The sequence below is a fragment of the Engystomops pustulosus genome, chromosome 7 (genome assembly GCF_040894005.1).
Source record: "Engystomops pustulosus chromosome 7, aEngPut4.maternal, whole genome shotgun sequence".
In the NCBI taxonomy this organism is placed as follows: Eukaryota; Metazoa; Chordata; class Amphibia; order Anura; family Leptodactylidae; genus Engystomops; species Engystomops pustulosus.
Genome location: NC_092417.1, coordinates 146986418 through 147011318, shown reverse-complemented (window position 1 = coordinate 147011318; position 24901 = coordinate 146986418). Strand labels below are relative to the sequence as shown.

The 24901-nt window shown below is 38.1% G+C and overlaps 1 protein-coding gene across 2 annotated transcripts in view; it reads left to right on the top strand.

Annotated features, from left to right (window-relative positions):
* LOC140070975 (mucin-2-like) overlaps positions 1-24516 on the top strand; it is a 66676-nt gene extending 42160 nt beyond the window's left edge. The window contains exons 44-67 of one of the 2 annotated variants that reach the window (XM_072118129.1): positions 271-414; positions 1414-1929; positions 2295-2444; positions 3525-3542; positions 4601-4654; positions 5746-6315; positions 7150-8261; positions 10393-10567; positions 10680-10927; positions 11217-11400; positions 12764-12962; positions 13058-13233; positions 13332-13401; positions 13544-13656; positions 14061-14092; positions 15648-15825; positions 15913-16017; positions 16993-17033; positions 18080-18199; positions 18304-18399; positions 18966-19094; positions 21748-21787; positions 22900-23023; positions 24153-24516. In XM_072118129.1, coding sequence (XP_071974230.1) covers positions 271-414; positions 1414-1929; positions 2295-2444; positions 3525-3542; positions 4601-4654; positions 5746-6315; positions 7150-8261; positions 10393-10567; positions 10680-10927; positions 11217-11400; positions 12764-12962; positions 13058-13233; positions 13332-13401; positions 13544-13656; positions 14061-14092; positions 15648-15825; positions 15913-16017; positions 16993-17033; positions 18080-18199; positions 18304-18399; positions 18966-19094; positions 21748-21787; positions 22900-23023; positions 24153-24390 — 4832 coding nt within the window. In that variant the 3' untranslated portion in view covers positions 24391-24516. The remainder of the gene's footprint in view (positions 1-270; positions 415-1413; positions 1930-2294; positions 2445-3524; positions 3543-4600; positions 4655-5745; positions 6316-7149; positions 8262-10392; positions 10568-10679; positions 10928-11216; positions 11401-12763; positions 12963-13057; positions 13234-13331; positions 13402-13543; positions 13657-14060; positions 14093-15647; positions 15826-15912; positions 16018-16992; positions 17034-18079; positions 18200-18303; positions 18400-18965; positions 19095-21747; positions 21788-22899; positions 23024-24152) is intronic. The other variant, XM_072118130.1, reaches the window with a different exon arrangement.
* Positions 24517-24901: the final 385 nt, after the last annotated feature.

The window sequence follows — 24901 nt, the reverse complement described above, 5'->3', positions numbered from 1 at the left end:
ATTAGTCAACTAGTATTAGCCTTAAAGATACCGCCATACTGAAAAGAGATTTTTTTAAGAGCCATGGTACTATGATATCAAGTGCAAGAGGGATGAGTGGTGAAATGGTGCTCCATAGTCTAAAGAAATACCTGGATTGCAACACAATCCTCAGTGGCATACTGATTACAATTTGTTTGCCTAATCTTCTAAATTTCACTATTTCATTATCTTTGATAATGTTCAATGTCGGCTCCACCAATTATTTATTCTCTCTTTCTAAATATGCAGTGTCTACAACTCCAATATCCACATCAACCACATCAAAGGCAACAACTACTAACCCCACTACTACAAGAGTGACGACAACTTTACCACCAACAATTACATCCACAGAATGTACAACTGAAGAGACTGAAGAAACAACTCCAACGCGTAAGTAATACTATTTTGAGAAAATACTATTTCTAGAGAAAAAAAAGAAAAATAAATTTTGTCTGTAAAAAAAAAGTGTGAATCAATTTACAAGATGTATTTTTTTAAGCTTAAATCCTCTTGAATTCACTACAATTTTCAAATCAATACATAAAAAGTGCTCCGAAGCAGTGGATGTTTTTTACAAGCACCTTTCACTTTGGTCATTGGGTCAGTAAAATAGGCAAAGGTCAAAATTTTAATTGGTTGAAGGTCACAATTTTGACAATTTTGTGACATAATTCACTAATGAGGAATATTATATGTCTCATTTACAGAGAATATAGTTTATAGAGTAAAGCATTTATTCAATTGCTAACTCTGAGCTTATGAACCTGTGGTACAAAAAGGGGCTTATACAACAGAAAATAATTATAATATACAGATCATTCACAGTCAAGGTTCAAATTACACAAGTCTATTGGTTTCAGATTTTCTAAAAGTGATATAAATGGGTTTGACGTGCATAAAGTGCCTTGCCTTTGGTACCACAATCTGGCCATTAGAGTTAGTCCCACAAAACAAGATTTTCTTCATACTCCACTGCCAGGGTACTCTGCTGTTATATAGGACTGCCAAAGATCCTTAGTAATTCTGAGATCATTGGTCCGGTGAACCCCACATTGATGCATTGGTAGGATACTCCCAAGCACTGCTGTTCCAGGTAAAGAGTAGCCAAATGCTATGGACTTCTATGGACTAGACTCCTGTAGACTATGGATTCTTATGAACTATGGAGTTTATTACATGAAGAAAAGTAAATAGGACTTTAAAGTATAGTAGATTGTATAGTATATGTATTTAAAGTTAGAATAGAAGGGAGATCTCACGAATAAGAGTCTCTGATATTTGTACTAGTAGTCCCTAAAGAATGAAGGCTAAACTCTGATGTATTCCCCAGGACTCCTATTGTGTACATGCTTTGTACACATGGATTTATTTTTCCTTTATTTTTTCTAGCCCCTATAAACTGTGATCCTCAGTGTGACTGGTCAGAATGGTTTGATGTCAGTACTCCTAAAAATGAACCTAATGGAGGAGATTTTGAGACCTATGAGAACATTGTGAAGGCTGGACTTATAGTATGTGAGGGGGATATGAGACCAGAGAACATTTCCTGCAGAGCAGAAAAATATCCAGATGTACCACTCAACCAGCTGGGACAGATGGTGACCTGTGATGTCTCCACTGGACTCATCTGTAACAACAAGGATCTTATTGGGTTCATGCCAGTGTGCTACAACTATGAGATCAGTGTATACTGCTGCCGTCCTTTACCTCCTGAATGCTACTCTACAACCTCTCAAACTACTACATCCTCTACAACCACAACTGTATCACCAACAACAACCACCTCTGAGACTCCAACAACTTCTATCAGTACTACACTTACATACCCAACAACCACCACCACAGAAACTCCTACTCCAAATGTAACAAGGCCAACAACTACTACAGTGGTGACCACAACTACAAGTAAGAATAATAAATGGAACAATAAGCAACATTTATGTGTGGAATTTGTAAAAGTTTCCTTTTCTATTTAGCTCTTTTGTTTTATTACAAAGAAAAAACCAGTTGAAACTATTTTTGGACGATATAAACAGAATTTGAATGGTTATTGAAAAGGTTTAAATTAAATAAAGTATGGTTTAGTAACATGTTACTATGTACAAACTGTTTAGGGGATCCTTATCAAAATGATAAGTTTTAACACCTATAAAACATGATCTATTCTGGGGATAAGTTTCTTAAATGCAAACATGAAATGACCAATTAGTTTTTTTTAAGTGAACATATACAAGATTCATGGTATTCTAAAATTTCTACTTATATTTTAGGTCAAACAACCACCACAGAGACCACACCAAGTACACCAAGTACAACAAGTACATCGCCTACTACCACCACCTCCAAGACTACACCCACTACTGTCATCACAACTACTCCAACCAACAAAACGACCACTACATCTGTGACCACATCTACAAGTAAGACTCATTTTGTGGAGGAACAGGATAAATTATTGCAATATGCATGTTTTTGAAAACTAGAAAATGCTCAATGATTAGGATGTGAACGTATGGACCAGTGTACTGAGATGTTTTAATCAGTGCATTTCTATTTAAAGGATAAGCTGGCACAGCTCTTGCATTCTGACCTCTTGCTTGATGGACCTACCACCTCTTTTACTATGGATATTCTTTAAAGATTTTAGAGTACACTTGTTGTTTTGTTCATTTTTTAACGCTTAATCTAGTATTTGGTAAATACTAACTATCTCCTGTCTACATGGTAGGGGATAAAGTCGGATAGGTGGTGGTCTGACAGCAGTATAAGTATTACTATTTTGCAGGAGCATTTTTTCTAGAGAACAAAGGTAAAACCTCTTTTGTCTTTAAAAAATGTGTAAAAACAACTAACTAACAATAAGTTTTTAAAGGGAACCTACCACCACGGATCTACCTATAAAGGTAGATCAGGTGGTAGGTGTATCTATAGGATGTGAGGATAGCCCTTTTAAGGGCTAATCCTCACATCCCCGCAATATTTTACTAACTTTTAACTATCCTCACGTCCTATAGATGCACCTTCCACCTGATCTACCTTTATAGGTAGATCCGTGGGGGTAGGTTCCCTTTAAGCTTAGCATGCTTTTCCTATAGCACCCCTGCAGGTAAAACTAAGCATTACACAATGTTGGAGTCTAAATAATGCAGGACATAAAGGTTCCTCCAAAGCATTGGATGTTCTTTACAAGCATATTTTACTTTGGTCATTGGATTAGTACAATAGGCAAATGTCAAATTTCCATGTCAATAACCAAATTGACAATTGAATATTTCTGGACGAATTAATATCAAGATTATAGGATTTTTTTCTTTTTGCCTTCCTCTGTATCAACAATGTAAGGTTAAAAGTTGGGCTTAATGGATCCATTTTTTTTCAGCCTTATCTGCTATGATACTTTGATACCTTGAAGATTTGAAACGTGCAATGTAGTTTTAGTATCTGCATGTACTACTGTATTTTGCTCAACTAACTCTCTTCTTCTAATTTCTGATTTACAGCTTTAAATGGAACTACCGGTAAGTGGAATATAAAAAATTAATTTTCATGAAATTGTTTAACTTTATTTGGATAAAGGGGTTGGCCATTTTATCATATGTTTTGTTCTGTGTGTAAGTGTGGGGAAGCAGAATATTGGGTAATTTACCAATATACATCTATGGATGGAGGGTCTGTTATCCCTATATGTCCATGAACAATCACCCTGCCAGGACCTTGATCTTGATCATGAATACTATCATAAGGTCCTGTTAGAGTGTTTGTTCATCTACAGATAGAGATCACATTTTATGGACAGGAATCTCTGGCTGATGAAGTAAAATACAGGAGGCTTCACTTTACATATCAAGAAAGCAGAGCAGAACTTATAATAGATGTATATTGGTAAATTACCTAATATCCTCCTGCCCGGACACTTACACACACATTACAAAGTACATGAGGTAAAGTGGCCAACCCCTTTTTATCACTGAAACCATTTAAAACTTACTTGTTTTGATCATAGGTTGCATCACTATAAGCGTTGCAAGTCATGGGCCCTTTAGTAAAATGTTATAGAATATTTCCTATTGTGACCTTTTCCAGCAGGGCCAGAGATTTTCAAGTATTTTACTTGACATCAAGAGCGATGAACCCCCTCATATCACATATTGGAAAAGATTTTTGTTTATCATTCTTTATTGTGAAAAGATTTCAGAAAAAGTGGTATACATACATTTTATAACATTTAAAGTTACATCTCATTAGATAAATAACTTGTATCAGTAATAACAATGAAACAGTTGTCAGACATTAGTGTGTAATCAGTGACATGCTCAGGTAAGGCGCAGGTGGTAATATGTTCCAGAGTAATGTGTCTAACCTTCTTTACATGGAAAAGATTTTTAAAAGATTATTCCAAAATAAATTGTGAATCCCCGTATCACCGGCTTTACTACGGTTTTATGTATGGAAACTGGTTAAATGGGAACAATCAAAAAAGAAGTTTATACAGCTTTTAAAGGTTATCCAGATAAATGAGTTAACTTGCTAACTTTAAACCTGTTATATAATCAGCATTACTATTCTTTTCATATAGAGTCTGTTTCCATCTTTACACCAAGAAGTACAACTATACTCAGTGAACCCAGTGGTAATTATTACAATTAACATTAAATTTAAATTAACATCAGTCTCTGCTACTCAGTCCACTATTGTGTACATGTGTGTGAATGGGCCTTGTGTATAGACTATATTAATGTGTGTGTGTATACATATGTATATATGCATTGTACTGTTTAGCTGCCGGCAGTGCTCAATGAATACACTCAAAACTGACTGTAGTCATGGAAAGGGTCCTAAGTATTTACGGTGGTGCCCTATGTTTGTAAGTGTGCCCCTCTATACAACATAAGGGCTCATTCACACGCCAGTCTGTGGGGTTGTATATGCCGCCGCAAATTTGCATCTGCATATACGTTCCCATAGACTGCATTGGCGGTGGCACCGTTTCGCACCGTACACTGGGAAAAGATAGAGCATGCTCTATCTTTTCCCGTGTGTGTGGCCGTGCGCCGCTGTTTTCTGTGGAGGGGTAGGGATCACCTCCTCCTCCTCTCCGCCCAGTGGGCATACCGCCATGTAAATATATCCTAACTGTAAGTCCACTAACACTTGTTAGCTTGCAGTATCTAAACTTCACACACTGTAGTATAGTAGACTCCATCTTTGCAGCATAGTATAAAGCAGAGTAGTCTTTTGTTGGTCATCCTAATGCTGCACTATTTACTCAAGAGAAAACAGGGATAGTTCTATTTATCGAAAATACTGAAGAATAAATCCTAATACTAGACTCTATCCCTTGGTCTAAAGCAGCTCAGTGTAGACCATTTCTCCTCCTTCATCCCTCATGCCCAATTTACCTCCCAGAGTTGTATTTCCCATTAGGAGATGTGTCTGTGACATACAGTTGATCAAGATCGAGGAAAGATCAATTAAATTTTTAAAAAAAATAAGAATCTTTGGCAGAAATTTGAGCACAACATCTGCTATGTCATAGGACTTCCAGAAATAGCTTCTTGTAACTTGCACCTCCTCCCTCCAAAATCAACAAGAGCACACTGCCTTTTCTCTCTTCTTTCATCAAAGTCCTGTATGGGTTTGTCTATGGGTTTTATATACCATAATAATTGTCATGTTAAAATTCATTTGATTTTCATTTTGTTTTTATTTCTATTTTACCAGGTCAGGGTACGACTACTCCCAAAACTAATACTACAACTGTCAGCACCAAAACCTCACCCACAACAATATCAACTTATGAAACTACAACTGCTAGCACCACCACCTCACCCACAACAACTACAACTTCTGAAACTACAACTACCACCGCATCCCCTACTACCACAATCCCAACTACTACACCAACTACTACTACAGTGTACACACCTACTGAATATACAACAACCTCAAATACTGAAACTACAACTGCTAGCACCACCACATCTACTCCCACCAGTACAACTACAACCGCGCCAACTACTACACTTTACACACCTACTAAATACACAACAACCACAACTTTAGAAACTGAAACTACAACCACCACATCACAGTCCACTACCACAACCCCTACTCCACCTACTTCTACATCTGAATACACAACTCATGAACCTTCATCAACTAGTCCAACAACAGCAAAGCCCTCCACTAGTTCTATTACAACAACACCAGAAATCCCCACTATTTCTGAAACTATCATCACATCTTCGACAGAATGCGTCTGTATGTACAATGGAACAGCATATCCACCAGGTAAGTTATCCCCAGGTACAAGGCTTACAAAAATAAGTGATATATCCAGTAACATCTTCTTTTAATGCAGTCACAATACAATACAATTGAGATCTTTAAATCTTGAGATCCTTTTTCATCTAGTACCTTACTCAGAGTACCTTACTTACAGCTAATTCTGTAATTGAAAGGTTAAAGATTACCATAGGGGGATATTGGAGGGAAAGCATGTCTGGTAGACTGTATCCAGGCTACGTACAAGATAGGTTCTGCAGGTTTGTTCTTAAGTTGTATTTGTATGTAAGTCGAACCTATATACTTTATAATTGTATCTCCAGGCAAAAATGATTTTTTGGGTCCCTATGACTATCGGATTTTAAAAATGTTGGTTTGTCATAAGAACCAGGATTAACAATAACTCTTAATTACAGACATCTTTGATAACTGTTACAGCTGTTTATTGTAGCCTAGGGTTAAAGAACAGTAAATTACCAAAATCAAAAGGGCCGTTTGTAATGAGGGGTCGTCAGTAAGTCGGGTTTTCTTAAGTAGGGGACCACCTTTATGCAGAACAATGTTGAAAGATTTACAGTGGTAAAATTGTTAAAAGTACAATAGTACTTTTAAGCCTATTTGTAACTTCCATCATTGGCACCACAATATATTGTCATTGATTGTAGCGGCATTTTACAAAACTGCTTTGTACTCTTCGAGTTTCTTTCTTTATTACATCCTCATAAACTTTGAACTCCTTTTCTATTGCTTGTGAATTAATGATAAATTGATTATAACACAAATAACTATGGACTGTAGAATGCTTACTCTTTTTTATTCCTTTCTTTGTTATAATTCCAGGTGTAATAATTGTTACTGGTATTGCAAATAAGCCTTGGTGCTATAAAATAATTTGCAGCAATGAATGCAAGATACATTTTCATCAATGGCCTTGCGACTCAACCACGTTAAGTCCTACTACTGAAACTGAATCAACCACTACAACAGAAAGTACTCCAATACCACCATCAACTGAAAGTACTCCCACACCACCAACAACTGTCACAACCACCACAACAGAAAGTACTCCCACACCACCAACTGTCACCACCACCACAACAGAAAGTACTTCCACACCACCAACAACTGTCACCACCACAACAGAAAGTACTCCCACACCACCACCAACTGTCACAACCACCACAACAGAAAGTACTCCCACACCACCAACAACTGTCACAACCACCAAAACAGAAAGTACTCCCACGCCACCAACTGTCAAAACCACCACAACAGAAAGTACTCCCACACCACCAGCTGTCACAACAGAAAGTACTCCCACATCACCAACAACTGTCACAACCACCACAACAGAAAGTACTCCCACACCACCAACGACTGTCACAACCACCACAACAGAAAGTACTCCCACACCACCAACTGTCAAAACCACCACAACAGAAAGTACTCCCACACCTCCAGCTGTCACAACAGAAAGTACTCCCACACCACCAACAACTGTCACAACCACCACAACAGAAAGTACTACAACACCACCAACAACTGTAACAACCACCACAACAGAAAGTACTCCCACACCACCAACAACTGTCACAACCACTACATCAACAGAAAGTACTCCCACACCACCAACAACTGTCACAATCACCACAACAGAAAGTACTCCCACGCCCCCAACTTTCAAAACCACCACAACAGAAAGTACTCCCACACCCCCAACTGTCAAAACCACCACAACAGAAAGTACACCCACACCACCAACTGTCACCACAACAGAAAGTACTACAACACCACAAACAACTGTCACAACCACCACGACAACAGAAAGTACTCCCACTAGCATGCCAAAAACAACTACCACTACAACAACTACAACAAAGTCTACAACTACAACATCTATCGTTCCATCAACAAGTCAAAGACCTGGTTGTCCATTCGACCCATATCGTGAGGTGAGTTAACTTCTTATGTGCATTATTTTTCAAGCTGAAGTCCTATATGAGTTCAATATTTTATTGAGGGACCACCATGTCACATCAAGTTATCTAAAAGAAGTCCAGATCTTATTTATGAAGATATTTATGAAGATCTGAAATAGTACTGTTCTGTACCACAATAATTTCTTCAAACAGTAATGTGAAGGTACCTAGTGGTTAGGTCCTTAGTGGGAATTATTAATCATGGTTCTCCAGTCTCCACTAGATTATACCACTGTGCCAAATGCCAAATTCATCATTTCAACAACTAAACTACCAAACAGTTTTTTTGACTCTTCATCTTCCACCAAACCAAAGATAGTGACACAAATATTTGGTGTCAAAGTTATATGGAATATTTCTGATGTGCAATTAAAAAGAAAATAAAAAATTTGAAAAGCTATTCTATAACATATGTAAAAACTCTGCCTCAGATCTCTCACATTTATTACATTTAGTGTTCTCCATAAATTACTTCTTATGCAAGTCAACTGGAGTATAATAAATTCTGTTCAAAAAATTTAAATGAATAGTTATGTGGTTTCAATTAAAAGAGCGTTTTTTCTTATTCCTGCAAACCATTTGTTAGTTCTCAACATTTAAAACTCCTGTCTCATTAACATTTTTCTTTGTGTTTTATTTGACCTCAATGCTCCTTCTCCAATAGTTTATAAATTTGAAATATTTGTTGGTGCTTGTAATAGATTATATCATTTTCAAACAATCATATGTCTCCCGGGAAAGGATATCTACCATCAAAATCCATCATGATGAATTGGGGGCACTTTCTCATAGATCCAGGCACTGTGACTATGGTAATCCTCTTATGTGTGTTATAAATGGCCGCCTTTATTCTAAAATCAACTTTTACCATGATGCTAATGAGCCTGTGGGGCCACCCTAGGCCCTCTTTCATCTTGATTGGCAGGCTGTTACACTGTATAATCCTCCCCCTCCCCCCTTGTGCATTGAGCAGGAAACGGGAGGGGGAAGTGCTGAGGGAGCAAAGGAGAAGATGAGACAGTTTAACAGCCTGTAACACCAGATCAAAGAGGGGCTAGGGTAGCCCCTCAGCCTCATTAGTATAATTTGTAAAGTTGCTCTTAGAAATAAGGAGACGATGGATAACAAATTTAAGAAGATTACCACAATCACGGTACTTGGATCTATGAGTCCCTGGTTTATCATGCTAGATTTTGATTATAGATTTCATATAATTAAACTAAATGCTTACCTAGCTTTAAAGTGTGTGTAAGGTGTAAATATCTTACTAAATCCCCTGATTTAAAGCCATAAAGTAGTGACTCAAAGAAAATTATGCATCCATCAATAACCACTGTGATATGTGCCTATCCCCCATTTACTCCAGTAAACTCTGAAATCATCGTAACATCAGGGACTTTATTATTAAACCATAATGAAATGCCCCTCAAAATCCCTTTTTGTATTTGTAAAAGCAATATTAGCAATATTTACCTCCCGTTTCACTAATCTGGCCAACCCCTTTAATGGAAATGACTTCAAGAAGACGATGATGGGAAATACCTTCTTATTAGCCTACAAATGGTGAAGAATGGATCCAACCAAATTGGCAGTGGTGCAAAGAAAATGTTTAGTCCTTTCCTTTTGATGACAGTTCTGCAAAGATCTTAAGTCAATGGATAACCATGTAGCAAACCAGATTAAGTCATAGATAACACTGTTGAATTGATAGAATAATGTGGAACATGGTTTGCATTGTGTGCTTTCTTGTACTACTTTTTGAGACTTTTTTGTTTGAGTGGAGACTTTCTTGTTTGAATTGAGATTTTAATTGTCAAGAAGTCCAAGTAACCAGACCACGTGATCATGAATCCTCCTAATGTCTTTTCTGGATAAATCTTTTAATACCCAAAAAGTGAATACAAATAAGGAAATATTCATACAAAATATTTCTTTATATGCACTATAGCTTTGTTGGAATTTGATTAATATGAATATCTCTTATGCTTTTGTACGTATACTATATAGTCACCCACACTTAATAAGTGCTCTTCTGTAATAGATGAGACAAATCTACAGACATTTATTTTCTAATGGGACTTTTCTAATTTGTATGTTTTTCCAGCATAATGAAACCTGGATTCTGTGTAACTGTACCATGGCTAGATGTCTTGAAAACAACACAGTTGAGATCATTGAACTCAAGTGTGAGCCACCACCTCCGATCACATGTGCTAATGGGCGTCCACCAAAACCAGTACCAGATGATGACCTTTGCTGCTGGCACTGGGAATGTGATTGTGAGTGTTTCTGTTCTGGAAAATTAATGCAACATATATATTTCTAGCTATCAATATATGATCTAGAGTCTAAATTTGGTAACTAATGCTTAATATTCATTTCTCTATTTAGGTGTTTGCACAGGCTGGGGAGATCCCCATTATGTCACCTTTGATGGAACCTATTATAGTTTTCAAGGCAACTGCACCTACACCCTGGTGGAGGAGATTGAAAAGAGAATTGACAACTTTGGTGTATACATTGATAACTATGACTGTGGAGCCAAAGACCGAGTCTCTTGTCCTCGTGATCTCATTGTCAGGCATGAGACGCAGATTATACGCATTAAAGCCGCGCGCTTGGCACCATTAAGTTTACAGGTAGGATGGATCAAGAATACATTTGATGGATTATGAAACACTAATATCGGGGTAATGGATTTCTATAAAGTAGAAGCAGAAACATCTGTAAAGCATTAGTAATTTTGGTATAGCATTGTTAGTATTTACAGTTGGCTAAAGAGCCAGAGTTGTGCCAAAAGAAGTACAATATGATTTCTACTAGAAGATTGTCTGTAGACCAATTTATTTAATTTCACAAACTGTTTATTATTCTATATTAAAAGTTTTAAACACTAATATTACATTTATTCTATAAATGTGTCTGCAGGTTGTTGTAAATGAAGATGTAGTAGGTTTACCCTACAAGAAATATGGAGTGAAAGTGTATACATCTGGAATAAATTATGTTGTGGAGATCCCAGAGTTGGAGGCCAATATCACATACAATGGTTTATCCTTCTCCGTTAATTTGCCCTTTAGACTTTTTGGACATAACACACAAGGACAATGCGGTAAGTTTTTGATTACAGCATATTATTGACTTTCTTTCCTGATATATAAATTAAAAAAGCCTTGAGTTGTTCTGTTCAAGTAAATTCCTTCATTTACCAATGTTTCTACCGAAATAAAACCTTTTTTTTAACACCTGATAGATTTATGAAAAAGAAAATAGTGTATTACCCATATGGAGCTTTCTTTCAAGAATTTAAGCTATAGAAAATTCCATTAATATGAAAGCTGGTCACTTGAAGAAGTAACTACCATAACTTAAAGGAAATCAACATCAAACATAATAAACCAAGTACACTTACTCATAGATCACGGCACGGTGACTGTGATGATCATTTTATATTTGTTATCCATGGCCTCCTCCCTTCTAAAATCAACTTTAAAAATTATGCTAAGGACCCTGGAGGGCTCTGAGAGCATTACCAGAGCCCCTCAGTGCTTCAGATTCACAGGTTGTTACACTGAACAGAACATGTCTTACCCATCCCCCTGTTCACTCCCTCCTCCCTCTGCCTGTGTAATCTATCAGCAGCAAGCAGTGCAGGGAAAGGGGGACACCTGTAACAGCCTGTGTAGCTATAGCACTTAGAGGGATTATTTTAGAAGGAATTAGCCAATGGCCAAATATAAGAAGATTACCACAGTCACGGTGCCTGGATCTATGGGTAGATGTCTCTGATGGTTTTGATGGTGGATTTTCTTTAAGGGGTTATCCACAGGATAGGGCCTAAATTCCTGATCAGTGGGGATCTCAGTGCTGAGACCCCTCCAGATCGCGAGAACAAGGGGTCCGACCCACTCCTCAGACTAATTGAGCAGACGGCCAAGCATGACCGTTCTGCTCCAATAATCTCTATGGAACTGATGGAGATCGCCGAGTGATCATATGTCATCATCCCCGTGCAGTCATATGTCTTAGGTCTACTACAACTTAAACAATGTAAAGTGTCTTGATTGATTCTTACCTTTAATTGTAAAAAAGCTTCAATACCATGTACCATGAGAAAATCATATTATTGAAATGATATTATATCAAAATCATATCACATCATATCAAAATCATATTATTGAAAATCATTGACCATCATGTAATAATTTTATTTTTCATCTGAAATTTTTGTTAAAAATTAGCTATTTGTCTTCTTTTCAAAGTCAATTCTAGGACCTCTCAATTACTGGAACCTCACTCTGACCAGTATTTGGTTAAACTACTGCTCCCAGAATTTCTTGTGGTTTTCTTGTGTCCCCCTGTCAAGTCCATTTACATTTCATTTTATAATTTTTTTTTTTGGACAACTCGTCTAAAAATGGAATATTTATAAATGATATTGTAGAATTATTGAATTATACACTCTACTTCTGCAGGTACTTGTACCAATAACAAGAAAGATGACTGCAGATTACCTAATGGAACTATTATATCCAACTGTGAAATCATGGCTGATGCCTGGATTGTGGCAGATCCAAGGAAACCTACATGCGGTAACCTAAAGCCAACTGTACCCCCGACCGTTACTGCAACACCCTGCAAACCATCACCGTTATGTGGCCTACTTTTGGAAGCGTAAGAATTTTATTTCATTTTTACAGCTTTGACTCATTTATATATTATTTTTCACTTCCTCTAAATATAATTTTTTTTGGGTTTTCATTAAAAAGACCTTTCAAGAAGTGCCACAATATCGTGTCACCAGATGACTTTTACAAGGCCTGTAATTATGATAGTTGCCACGTGGAAAACTCCAACATCGAATGCTCCAGCTTGCAGCAATACGCCCTTCTCTGCGGAGATCAAGGTGTCTGCATCGACTGGAGATCTCGAGTTCCAGAATGTCGTAAGTTTAACTTTTATAGCAGTTTTACAAAAATCATATAGTTTTTTCCAAAAGTAAGTAACAGACTATGTGAAATGTTTGGATTTCATTCATTGCAGCTATTTCCTGCCCTTCACACCAAGTCTACCAGGCTTGTGGTCCAGCCATATCAAAAACATGTGAAACCACGTAAGTTCATAGGAAAATGATCTGTTTCTCTATGATGAAATAGGATGACTGAGTTTTTCCAAAAATATATACTAGCATGATTCAGTTGCACGTACAGAATATCTAGGTAAAGACATAAAGTACAGTTGTTGTTGTCTTTTAGTCCAGAAGAAGATGCTATGATTAAGAAGAATTATCGTGTCGTTGAAGGATGCTTCTGTCCACCGGGTAAAATCCCCTTTAGTCAAGCAGTGGACGTCTGCGTGGACACTTGTGGTAAGAGGAAACAGCATATTAGTTAGTTTGTTCAATTAAAAGATATCGAGAATTTTTCTAAATTTTTTATATTTTTTCACACTAGTGTTACAATTAATGCTTTCTACTGTATTTGCGAGGTAATCTCTGTGAAAGCGGTGTGGCAAAATAACAGCATGCGAACCCAGGTTAATGGAGCTTCAGTGCACATAGTAGCGTACCCCATATGACCTTGTGCATACACATATGACCTTGTGGTTGTGTGGGGAATGTAATTCATTGAGGTTTAATATTTTGGTATTAGTGGTGGAAAGGCAGATGATCGGTTTGGTTTCATATACTGTAATCTGGGAAATAATTCAGAAATCTTCAGTCTTTATTTGCTTTTTGTATCAGGATCTCATGATTGTATTTTGTTCTTTAAGGATGTGTTGGTGCTGACAACATACCACGACACGTAAGTCTCACACCTTCTTACTATAATATTCTCACACTCAAAAAGGATTCATTCCACAGCTGTAAATTTTTTAAAATTATCTAAAAGTAAAACTGCTTTTTAGTCCATCATAATCAATCACAGCGCACTAAGAAACTTTAAAGGAAGTATACCATTTGCTTTTATGCAATATGAACCAAACATATCTTGAGAAAGCTGTAGTGACACTGATGCAGAGATATATCTTGTTAAATCCCTTAATTGAATGGTTTTGCTGAAAAAACAATTATAAAATTATGATAATAAGTCTCTGTCACTCCTGTGCCTGCCCCAGCGCTCTTCTTACCCTAATTATGCACTGCTTCAGCCTTGCCCTGCCCAGCATAAGCCGAGAATATGTCATCACTGTGTTGTCCTTGACAGGCAGAAGTAATCAATCGCTGCACAATCCCCCTGCTGCTTTGTATGAGTCATTCAGCTCAGGTTGATTAGTCCTGTCTGGACAATTCAGGCAGCTCTTTTATGTACGGAAGCCAGTCTGTACCCAGCTTTCACAAGGTCCTGAATTTTTAATTGTTTTTTGAGCAAAACCAGATCAGAGATTTAATAATATATGTTTCAGCGTCAGTGTAGCTACAGCATTCTCAAGGTATGTTTGGTTCACAATGCATAAAAACAAATGGTAGATTTCCTTTAAGGCAAATTTACTAAAATTTTTAAATGGGTAGAATTTGGCTGCACCTAATGCAGTGCGCATGGTAGTTATTGTAACAGACCATGTAAAAGATCCATTAAATAATAGAACATGTCCTAGTGACATCCATTTTTCACAGATCTTTCAAACACTAAAGTTCATGAGGATATGTAAAAAGACATACCATGCAATTAAAAATCAGTTTTCAAAGCCAATTTTTGTGGCATTTGTGGGCAAGCAGCCAAAGATACCCTAGGTTCATTAAAAGGGACAAGCTTTCTTAAAATGTATTGCAACTGTTTGCCTTTTTTTTTTAATTCAAAGACTTTATTGGAACATTTAGCCTTTTTAACTGTAAATAAAATTAACTCCAGCTATCAACTTCTGCTATAGGCCATAGTTACTGACACAAACTGCAGCCAGATTGTGGCGATTGCAGCTACAATTGCAGGTGCAAACCCCTTAAATGTAGTCAGCAAAGCAATAAATGCCATTGGCACGTGCTCACCACCATTTTCACTGTGATCGTCGCTCCTTGATGATGTCACGGGAAGTGACAATCCTAGGGAAAATGATGGGCATACGGCACTTGCATTGTTAATGGTGTGCTCAGGTTTGGGGCCTTGAACTTCTGCTCATGGTAAAGCTTTTGGGATCCAAGGGGCCACACACCATCAAGCACCACTCACTTTTTAAGAAAATGTCTAAAAGTGACAAATCTGTGTGCAAATGAGGCTTACCCCAAAGTATGGACGTTATATATACATTTTTTTTTGCATGGGTTTCCGAATCAAAGTGGATTTTGGCACATTGCATGACCTGTTTTAAGTATACATTAAATATATTTGGATAAGTTTCTATACAAAATTTTTGTCCTTACAGTTTGGAGAAGAGTTTGAATTCAACTGCCAGGACTGTGTCTGCCGGGAGGGTGGAAGTGGAATCACTTGTCAGAAACATGAATGTAGACCATTGAAACAATTGAAGTGCACCCTGGAAGGCTTCTATCTCGAGATCCAGATCAGCCCCACCGATAGCTGCTGTAATGAGACTGTGTGCAGTAAGTAATGGGATTATCTACAGACATTGGGAATGACATAGGACTAATTGTGTGTGTATAACTAATAATATGTTTTTCCCCATCCAGAATGTGACACTAAATTATGCTCAACAAAATCACCCAACTGTGATCTTGGCTATGAGATGGTTGGCAGCATTCCAGAAGGACACTGCTGTCCTGTGTACACATGCGGTAAGTGATCTTATCTTTCCATGAGCCGCAGAGAGGTCAATTTCTATCATGATCTAAATCAGCAAAGTTAGGCCCCTTATACAGTCGCGAGTGTTATGCGATGAACTCGCATATACCATAGACCGCAATGGTCTGGGGATAACTCAGTGAGGTGAAGGGGCATGTTCTGTGCAGATAAGCAGTGGCATGATCTGCTGTCAGCAATAGTGGACTATAAAATAGGTGGTTTGGGCGGTAGCCTAGGGCCTAAGCCTTCCATGGCCATCCAATCCACCCACCAATTTTATACTGACAAGGACCTTCACCCATGAAATCCTCATACATCTGTGTATGCTTTCAATACACATATACACAAGGGCCAATTGAGAACCTTTGAAGGTCTCCCAGTGGTCCTGCAGTCGCAGACTGAAATTAGGAAGAAACTCATCCTCCATTCTCCAAAAAGTTTGGTTCTAGTACCATATGTAGGAAGTGAATACCACATTTCTAGGGGGCTATAATATTCATACAGCCCAGGGCCCATGGTGGTCTTAATCCGCCCCATGTTGTCAGCTGTGTATGTAATGATGCTGTTTCCTTTTAATAAAATATTAAGTAAAATATGGAAGTTAATATTACTTTCTGTTGCATTGTCATCTGACTGCTGCAGAGAAATCCTCCAACAAATTAACAAATGTCAGTCTATAATAAAGGCTAGTTGCTAGAGTAAAAATTGAAGGTTATAGTGATTTTTTATTTAATATAGATAGTAAAATGCAAACAAAAAAAATGCTAAATATGTTTACCATATCTTGGTGAAAACTGTTAATTTTCTGGTTAAGTGCTTAAGGCTACGGATTCATTTTCCCAATTTTTTAATAAACTTTTAAGACTTAAGTTATTTATAGTGGGAAATAAATTTCCCGGTTAGGTCACAATTACTAAACAGTTGTCTATTTGTCAAAAAATAAATATTTCTCTTTTGCTCTTTTGCAGTTCGTAAGAATGTCTGTGTGCATGGAAACGCTGAATATTTGGTAGGTTTCAGCATTTTCTGATATGGTTTCATGATTCACCACTCTGGCTCATTCCTACTCATTTCTTAAATCATTTAGATAGAGCTACAAGGGATTCATGGCATTTGTTCATTACATGGAAAGACAACTGATTTCAGGGAAGGCTGAGAAATCCTTAAAGGAAACCTACCACTTGTAGTGGCAGGTTTCCGATGGCAATATCGGGCACCAGCTCAGGGTGAGCTGGTGCCGGAGCTTATTTTAGTTAGTGTTTTAAACCGCGGTATCGCGGTTTAAAACACTTTTTAAACACTATAGCCGGCGCAGGCAGGTACGCGCTCGGCGCTTACCGTGCGCGCGGCTACATAGGAAGTGAATGAGAGCCGCGTGCACGGTAAGCGCCGAGCGCGTACCTGCCTGCGCCGGCTATAGCGTTTAAAAAGTGTTTTAAACCGCGATACCGCGGTTTAAAACACTAACTAAAATAAGCTCCGGCACCAGCTCACCCTGAGCTGGTGCCCGGTATTGCCATCGGAAACCTGCCACTACAAGTGGTAGGTTTCCTTTAAGGAGCCTCTATTGTAAATTCCATTTGAAGGAAATCTATCATCAAAATCCATTGTGATAAACCAGGGACACTTTCTCATAGATCCAGGCTGTGGCTGTGGTATCTTCTTATATTTGTTATCTATGGCCTCCTTCCTTCTAAAATCACATTTTATAATTATGCTAATGAGTCCGAAGGGCTGCCATAGCCCCTCTGTGATCTGGTTTTACAAGCTGTTACACTGTGTCTCCCTCCCCCTGCTCCCTCAGCACTGAAATTACAGAGGGAAGTGGTCACTTCACAAATGCTGAGGGAGCAGGTGAGAGGGTGAGGCATTGATGGGTCTAGAAGTACATGTTGCTTCCAAGCCATGGTATAACCACACAGGTATACACTATAAAATTGTTGTGAGATATAACATGTATGTTTACTATTTGAAATGGTTGATTTCACTCATTTTATTACTGTATTTGCATAGTGTTTATTAACTTATATCACACCTGTCATTGTGTTTCTTCAGCCGGGAGCACCAGTGTTTTCCGATAGTTGCCAGAGCTGCATGTGTACAGGAAGTGAGAACAACTCAACGGCGCTAGAGATAAAATGCACCCACGTACCATGTAATACACAGTGCCCCACGGTAAGTGCAATCTAAACTGTATATGTAATGTCATATATGGGCAAATAACTTGGTTAAGGAAATATTTCTTATAATATATTATTCTACTTATATCTTAATCACAGGGTTTCCAATTGAAGAAGAGCACACAAGACTGTTGTGGGGTATGTGAGCAGACCCACTGTGTTCTAAGCCAGGAGAATACTTACCAACTCATGCAGGTATGTACATATTACATACCTTTCTATTTTCATACCTTTAAAATGTAACAATTCTTCTTCCCCTCGACATCAACTATCTGGGAGAATCAGGCAATACACATAAGTCAACTGATCCTGATAAAAGGACATCTACCTAAAAGATGAAGGATTGTAAACCAAGTAAAGTTACATGCTAGTGTGCCCCCACTCCCTCTTTAAAAACAGCTCTTCATTTTGTTTCTTCTAGTTCCCTTGTATTTACAAAAAAAGGCCTTTAAAAAGTATGCATACGAGTCTGAGGGGCTCTGGGCTCAATTAACAGCTTTGGAGCCCGAACTCCCTCAGGCTCATTAGCATAATTTTAGAAGCCTTTTTTTGTAAAAACAAGGGAATAAGAAGCTAAAGAAGAGTGGAGGGGACACACACTTACATCTAAGTGTGCTTGGTTTAAAATCCTTGATCTTGGTGGTAGATTTCCTTTAAGCCACCTGATTAGAATGGAAATTTAATATCTCAAGATTGTTCTCAGACTCTTGTATACAGTACTTACTTTTAGATTCATACTTCTTTATTGTTTTCATCTACAGCCTGGAGAGACTCTACATGATGAAAATGACAACTGCACCATGTACAGCTGTTCTGTCATAAAGAATCAATTCATCACATCCGTCTCACATATCTCATGCCCTCTCTTTGATGAGGCCATGTGTGAACCTGTGAGTATCAACATCCTAACCAATCCTGTACTAAAAGCTGAAATTGTAGTTTAATAGGGCAGGGATGAACTTTTTAGAGACCGAGTGCCCAAACTAAAACCAAAACCCACTTATTTATTGCAAAGTGCGAATATGGCAATCTAAGCTGTGACCTATTGATCTCTGCTCTGTCACAGATTTCAATCGTATCAGCATCCTGAGGGCACCAATACAGCAGAAAAAAAAATTGAGAAATTTGATGTTTCATTGTAGTTTCCCTCCAGGGTCCCCTGAAGAGGAATAATTGTTTGTCCCGGTGCAAAAGCCAATGTTAACCCAGCTCTGTGCACACCTCCTACATTTCAACTAGTCCCAGGAAGCCTAGGAGGTGTGCTTGAAAGTAGAATGGAGCATGGCATGTCCTGGGCTTCCTCGGATCACGGGAAGAGGTCCTGTCTGGTGAACTGTGTGCTAGGATGCCCACAGAGAGCTCTTGTGCCATAGGTTCACCACCACTGCTATAGAGAATAGAATTAATCTGACACATCCATCTGTGTTCAAGACCCATTTAGGCTAATATATTGATGATCTCACCATTGAAATTAATGGGAGCTGATCTGCAGTAACCTAGTCTGACCACTGCACTCATATCAGAGCTGTCGGCTTGCTGTACCATTACCATTTAACAAACTCTTTCTTTAAATTATAATTTACCATTGCCTCTATTTATGATCACAACAAAGATTTATCTGAAATCCTTAATCTGAATCTGTCAGCATGGAATTAATTTTGACATGAAGACAGGTTCCAATAGCCTATGGCATGTTCATTTAAAAATAAGCTGCTGTAATAGATCAACCCCTTACTGACATTGGACGTGGTACTACATCACATCATGATGTAGTACTACGTCCAGCTTCTGGCACCGGCTGCCGAATGCCGAATTTGTAAATAAGTCATAATTTGTCCAAATTGCCAAAAAAAAAGAAAGATTGTTTAGCCGTTATAGCACCACATATGGTGTATTGTTGTACTCGGGAGAAATTGGGTATCAAAGTTTGTGGAGCGTTTTGGTATTTTATCCTCTGAAAATTTGTCCATTTTTTGATAAACACATTCATTTAACCAAAAAATTGAAAAATTCGAAATTGCCCACAATTTTGTTTTATCCCCTGTAAAATAAAATAAAGGGTTAACAAATTTCATGAAAGTTGTTTTACTTACATTAAGGGGTTTAGTTACTATAATGGGGTAATTTATGGAGTTTTACTTTTTATAAAGGTCTCTTAAAGTGACTTGAAATCTGAGCAGGATCCTCAATAGCGTGATTTTGAGTTTTTTAATGAAAATGTGAAAAATTGCACCTAAAGTTCAAAGCCCCATAACAAAAATGAGAGGATGCAAAAAAAACCATGTCCATATAAAGTGGACATTCAGTTAATGTTAGATATCAAGTTTATTTGCTGTTATGACTATGTATGGAAAAAGTAAAACATTTTAAAAAATTTTTGAGAATTTTTCAAATTTTCATAAAATACCCGTTTTTTTCACAAATAAAAGCAAAATATACGACCAAAATTTTTCAACTAACATGAATTTCAAGGTGTCAAACAATTTCAAAATCACTTGGATAGGTTAAAGCTTTCCAAAGTTATAACCACTTATAGTGACACAGGAATTTGAAAAATTGGGACATGCCAGGAAGGTAAAAAGTGGCTCTGGCATTAAGGGGTTAAAACCACTGGATTTATTCATATGGCATTTTTTAAATGAACATGCCATAGGCCAGTGATGGCGAACCTTCTCGTGACAGAGTGCCCAAACTACAACCAAAATCCACTTATTTACCATGAAGTGCCAACACGACATTTTGAGCAATAACTTATTGCTACCTGTTCTTCCTCGTCTTTCAATCGTATTGACCCCCTGAGGCCACCAATACAGTTGAAAGAAGGAACACAGATGCAGACCCTCATTATAGCTTCTCTCCAGGGTACCTCTGTAGAGAAAGAATAGTGGGTCCAGCAGGATGACCTACATTGTACTTCTGTCAACACCTTCTCACTTTTCCCGCAGTTCCAAACAGCAAATGAAATGTCGCTTTAAAACAGCATCTCTTAAGTTGCATGGGACTGCAGGTGGATTTGGTCCTATTTAGTGAACTCTGTCCTGGAGCGATGGTCTGAGTGCCCACAGAAATGGCTCTGAGTGCCACCTCTGGCACCCGTGCCATAGGTTCGCCACCACTGCCATAGGCTATCAGAACCTGAACCTAAAAATTACCTTCTTGATGACTGGTTCCCTTTAAGTATAACTCTTCTGTCAATAGTTTTTACATTACTTTTGTATCCAACCAATTGTACTTGAACAAGTGAGCTCATTTTTACAACTTGAAATCTCACACTTGAGAGATCTCGAATACATCAGGTTGTCTGATCTCCCCTGTTCTACCAGCAAGATTTTACAAATGGAATTATGTTGCCCCAAAAATGATTTCATATTGCCCTTTTTATGTCTCGAATATCTGATGCCAACATGTGCACAATAGCCTATTATATAAAACACTACACATAATGATAAACTCTTCACTGTTTAAAATGTTTTATATCCAATACATTCTTATTTTTTTGTATTTTTTTCATCAGACTGTAATTATTTTTGCATATATTTTCAGGGAACTGTTCAATTTTTACCTAACGGATGTTGTAAAATATGTAAGTATAGAAAAAACTGTAGTTATGGTTTTCATTATGTGATTTTATTGATGCAGTAATTTATAGGGGTTGTGTTTAATTTTAAAAAAATGTCGATTATAACTTTTTACCAGAAGCAGTATCACCCTTATCAAAAGTATCACCTTGGGCCATTCCAGCTCAGGACAATTAAAATGAACCTTTTTGAACATACTAAGGAGCCACAGGGGTGCTCCCTAGATGGATGCAGAGGGTATTCGGGCTCAGGAGTTTTCTAATACTGATAAAGTATTTTTATCAGTGCAATCTTATATATAAAGCTACAGGTCATAAATATGAGCTCTGAGCTTTGATTGGTTGCTATAGGCAATGGGGCATATTTATCATACGCTGGCGCTCGTGCGCCAGCATATGATAGCCCCGCCGCTGCATGTTCGCAGCGGGATACATCAAGAGGCTTCCGACTCTGGATGTATCGGGCAGCCAGCTGCGCAGTGTTTATCCTACGCCAGGCAGCCAAGACGGCAACTTTTCACATATGAAAAGTCGCTGGCAGCAGCGAGTGCACCTACGTGGGGACTGGCGTGGCGCAGAGGTTCTGATAAATATGCCCCAATGAGTATAAGACAGCTTATGTGTCAGGTAAGATGGAGAGAGATAGAGAGAGACATACAGAGAGAGAGAAAGACAGAGAGAGACAGAGAGTCAGAGACAGAGACTGACAAAGTCAGTCAGTGAAAGAGACTGACAGATGAAGTCAGTAATAGAGACAGTCCGTGACAGAGTCTGACAGAGAATGACAATGATAATCAGTGACAGAGTAATAGAGACAGACAGTAATAGAGACAGTCAGTGGCAGAGACTGACAGAGACAGTCAAAGACAGACTGACAGACACACTCAGTGATATTCATTGACAGAGACTGGCAGCTATTTACTATCCTGGGCAACGGCGTGAGATACAGCTAGTAAACAATATATTATACTGTAGTTGGATATATCTTTGCACCCAAAGAGTTACATGATGAATAAGGCCTTAGTATAATTAATATGAATTGAGAAATAAAAAGGTGGTTTTACATTGGTTATGTTAACAAAAATAATATTGTTTATTTTTTATTGTTTATTGTGCAGGTATTCAAAAGACATCTTCCTGTGAGCTCCAAATAAATTATGACTACATGGTCTACAATAACTGCCGCTCAGAAAATAAGGTGGCGACTTCTCGCTGTGATGGGACATGTGGAACCTACTCCATGTAAGTTATGCTGCAGATAGGGGAAATCAATGATACATACAACATTATTTGCCATATGTAAATATCTGAATAATATATGCAATATTGTGGTGGTTCATCACTTACTTTTTCCTATGGTTGGATTAGAATGCATAAAACACATGTATATGTAATAGTGATCAACTGATCAAATAATTATGATCATCACAGATTTATGGTGCACCCACCTGCATCTGAAATCTATATCCATGCATCTGAATGTTTTTTTTTTATTACTGGTAAGGACTTGGGATTTTTAATTCAAATGTGATGCTATTGCCCATTCAAAATGTCTGGATAGTTGGAAGAATCGCTTACCAGATGGAAACACCTGAATCACTGTCTCCAGCCCCTCCCCATCCATTTATAGGCGCATGATTGCAAGGTGATGGGTAAGAGATGCCATACAATGCCAATTGCCAAACCCTTGCCATCAGACACCAAATGAAGCAGCTAAGAGGTTTTACCTTGTCCATCTGGCTGCTCTCCTTCTGCCATGCTTCCTGGTAACCGTTGGAATCCGTACTGGATCGCTGGAGATGTGAGGAGGTTGGGTGAAGCTTCTTGGGAGGGGCAGTAGGAGAGGAGTGCTAGAAAACAGGACATTGAAAGAATTCACAAGCATATGACACATTACATGCTTCAGGTCATCCAATTACAAACATGCTGTCCTGATTTATGGGAAAGCCCTTAGTGCTCTGACACAGGACCTTGAGTGATGTCACCGCCATGTAACTCAAGAATGACATGCTTCAGGTCAACCCAGTACAAACATGTTGTCCTGATTAATATGAAAGCCTTCAGTGCTCGGGCCTCAGTGCCCTTAGCTGATGTGACAACCAGGAAGTGACGCCCACTTCAGAAATAGCTGAATATCATTTTATAAGAAATGATTATAGAAATACCAAGCTGTATCTAAGGTTAGGGTGAAGCCAGCAGCATAATACAGATATCTTTGGAATGGTTGTCAAAGGCTCTCTCCAGCTGTGCTAAAACATTTTTTTTTGTCAGTAACTTTACAGTTACTCTTTAATCATGAACTTTATTGAAAAAAAAGCAGGAGTTTAGAGTGAAATAAAAACTGATACATGTGCCATTTTTTCTTCTCCAGGTACTCTGCAGAAGCCAGAGCTATGTCACATAAATGTACCTGCTGCCAGGAGGTGCAGACCAGCCAGAAGCGCGTCAAGCTGCAATGCTCAGATGGCAGTGAGGTGGACCATGACTACATCGATGTAGAGAAATGTGACTGTATCACTACTGACTGTGGACATGGGGGAACAGAACAGGATCAAACCCCGGTCCGCGCTAGGCGCGCCTTAAAACGGAAAGTTCATCGTACAGTTTAGAAATAAGCTACTTCCTTTCGCAATAAAGAAAACAATTAAAAACTGAATATATTGTCCCAGAATTAATATAATTAATATAAAATGTTTTTGTTAAAAATGCTGAATATGTTTCACTGCCATGAATAAAAGCACTTATATCATATTATCTGCCTGTTTTTTTCTCTTGTGAATGTAACACAATATTTAAGGATGTACAAATTAAAGGAAACCTACCACCACAGATCTACCTAATAAGTAACATCCGCGGGTAGGTTCATGCTGAAATCCCCTTTCCTATAGTATATTTTGTTAATCAATCAAATAAGCATAATAGGATAAAAAGCTTTTCTCAATATTATGTAAATTAGTGGCCTGAGGCTACTGGAGCGTGGAGTAGCCACAACGTGGAAGTAAAGGCTATTCCGCGCAACGGTAGCCCGAGCCAATGTTGTTTCCCAGTTCAGAGCATCCTGCGGCTCTGCACACTCATTGGGGAAGCCAGAGTTCTGCGCATGTACAGCAGCTCCGGCTT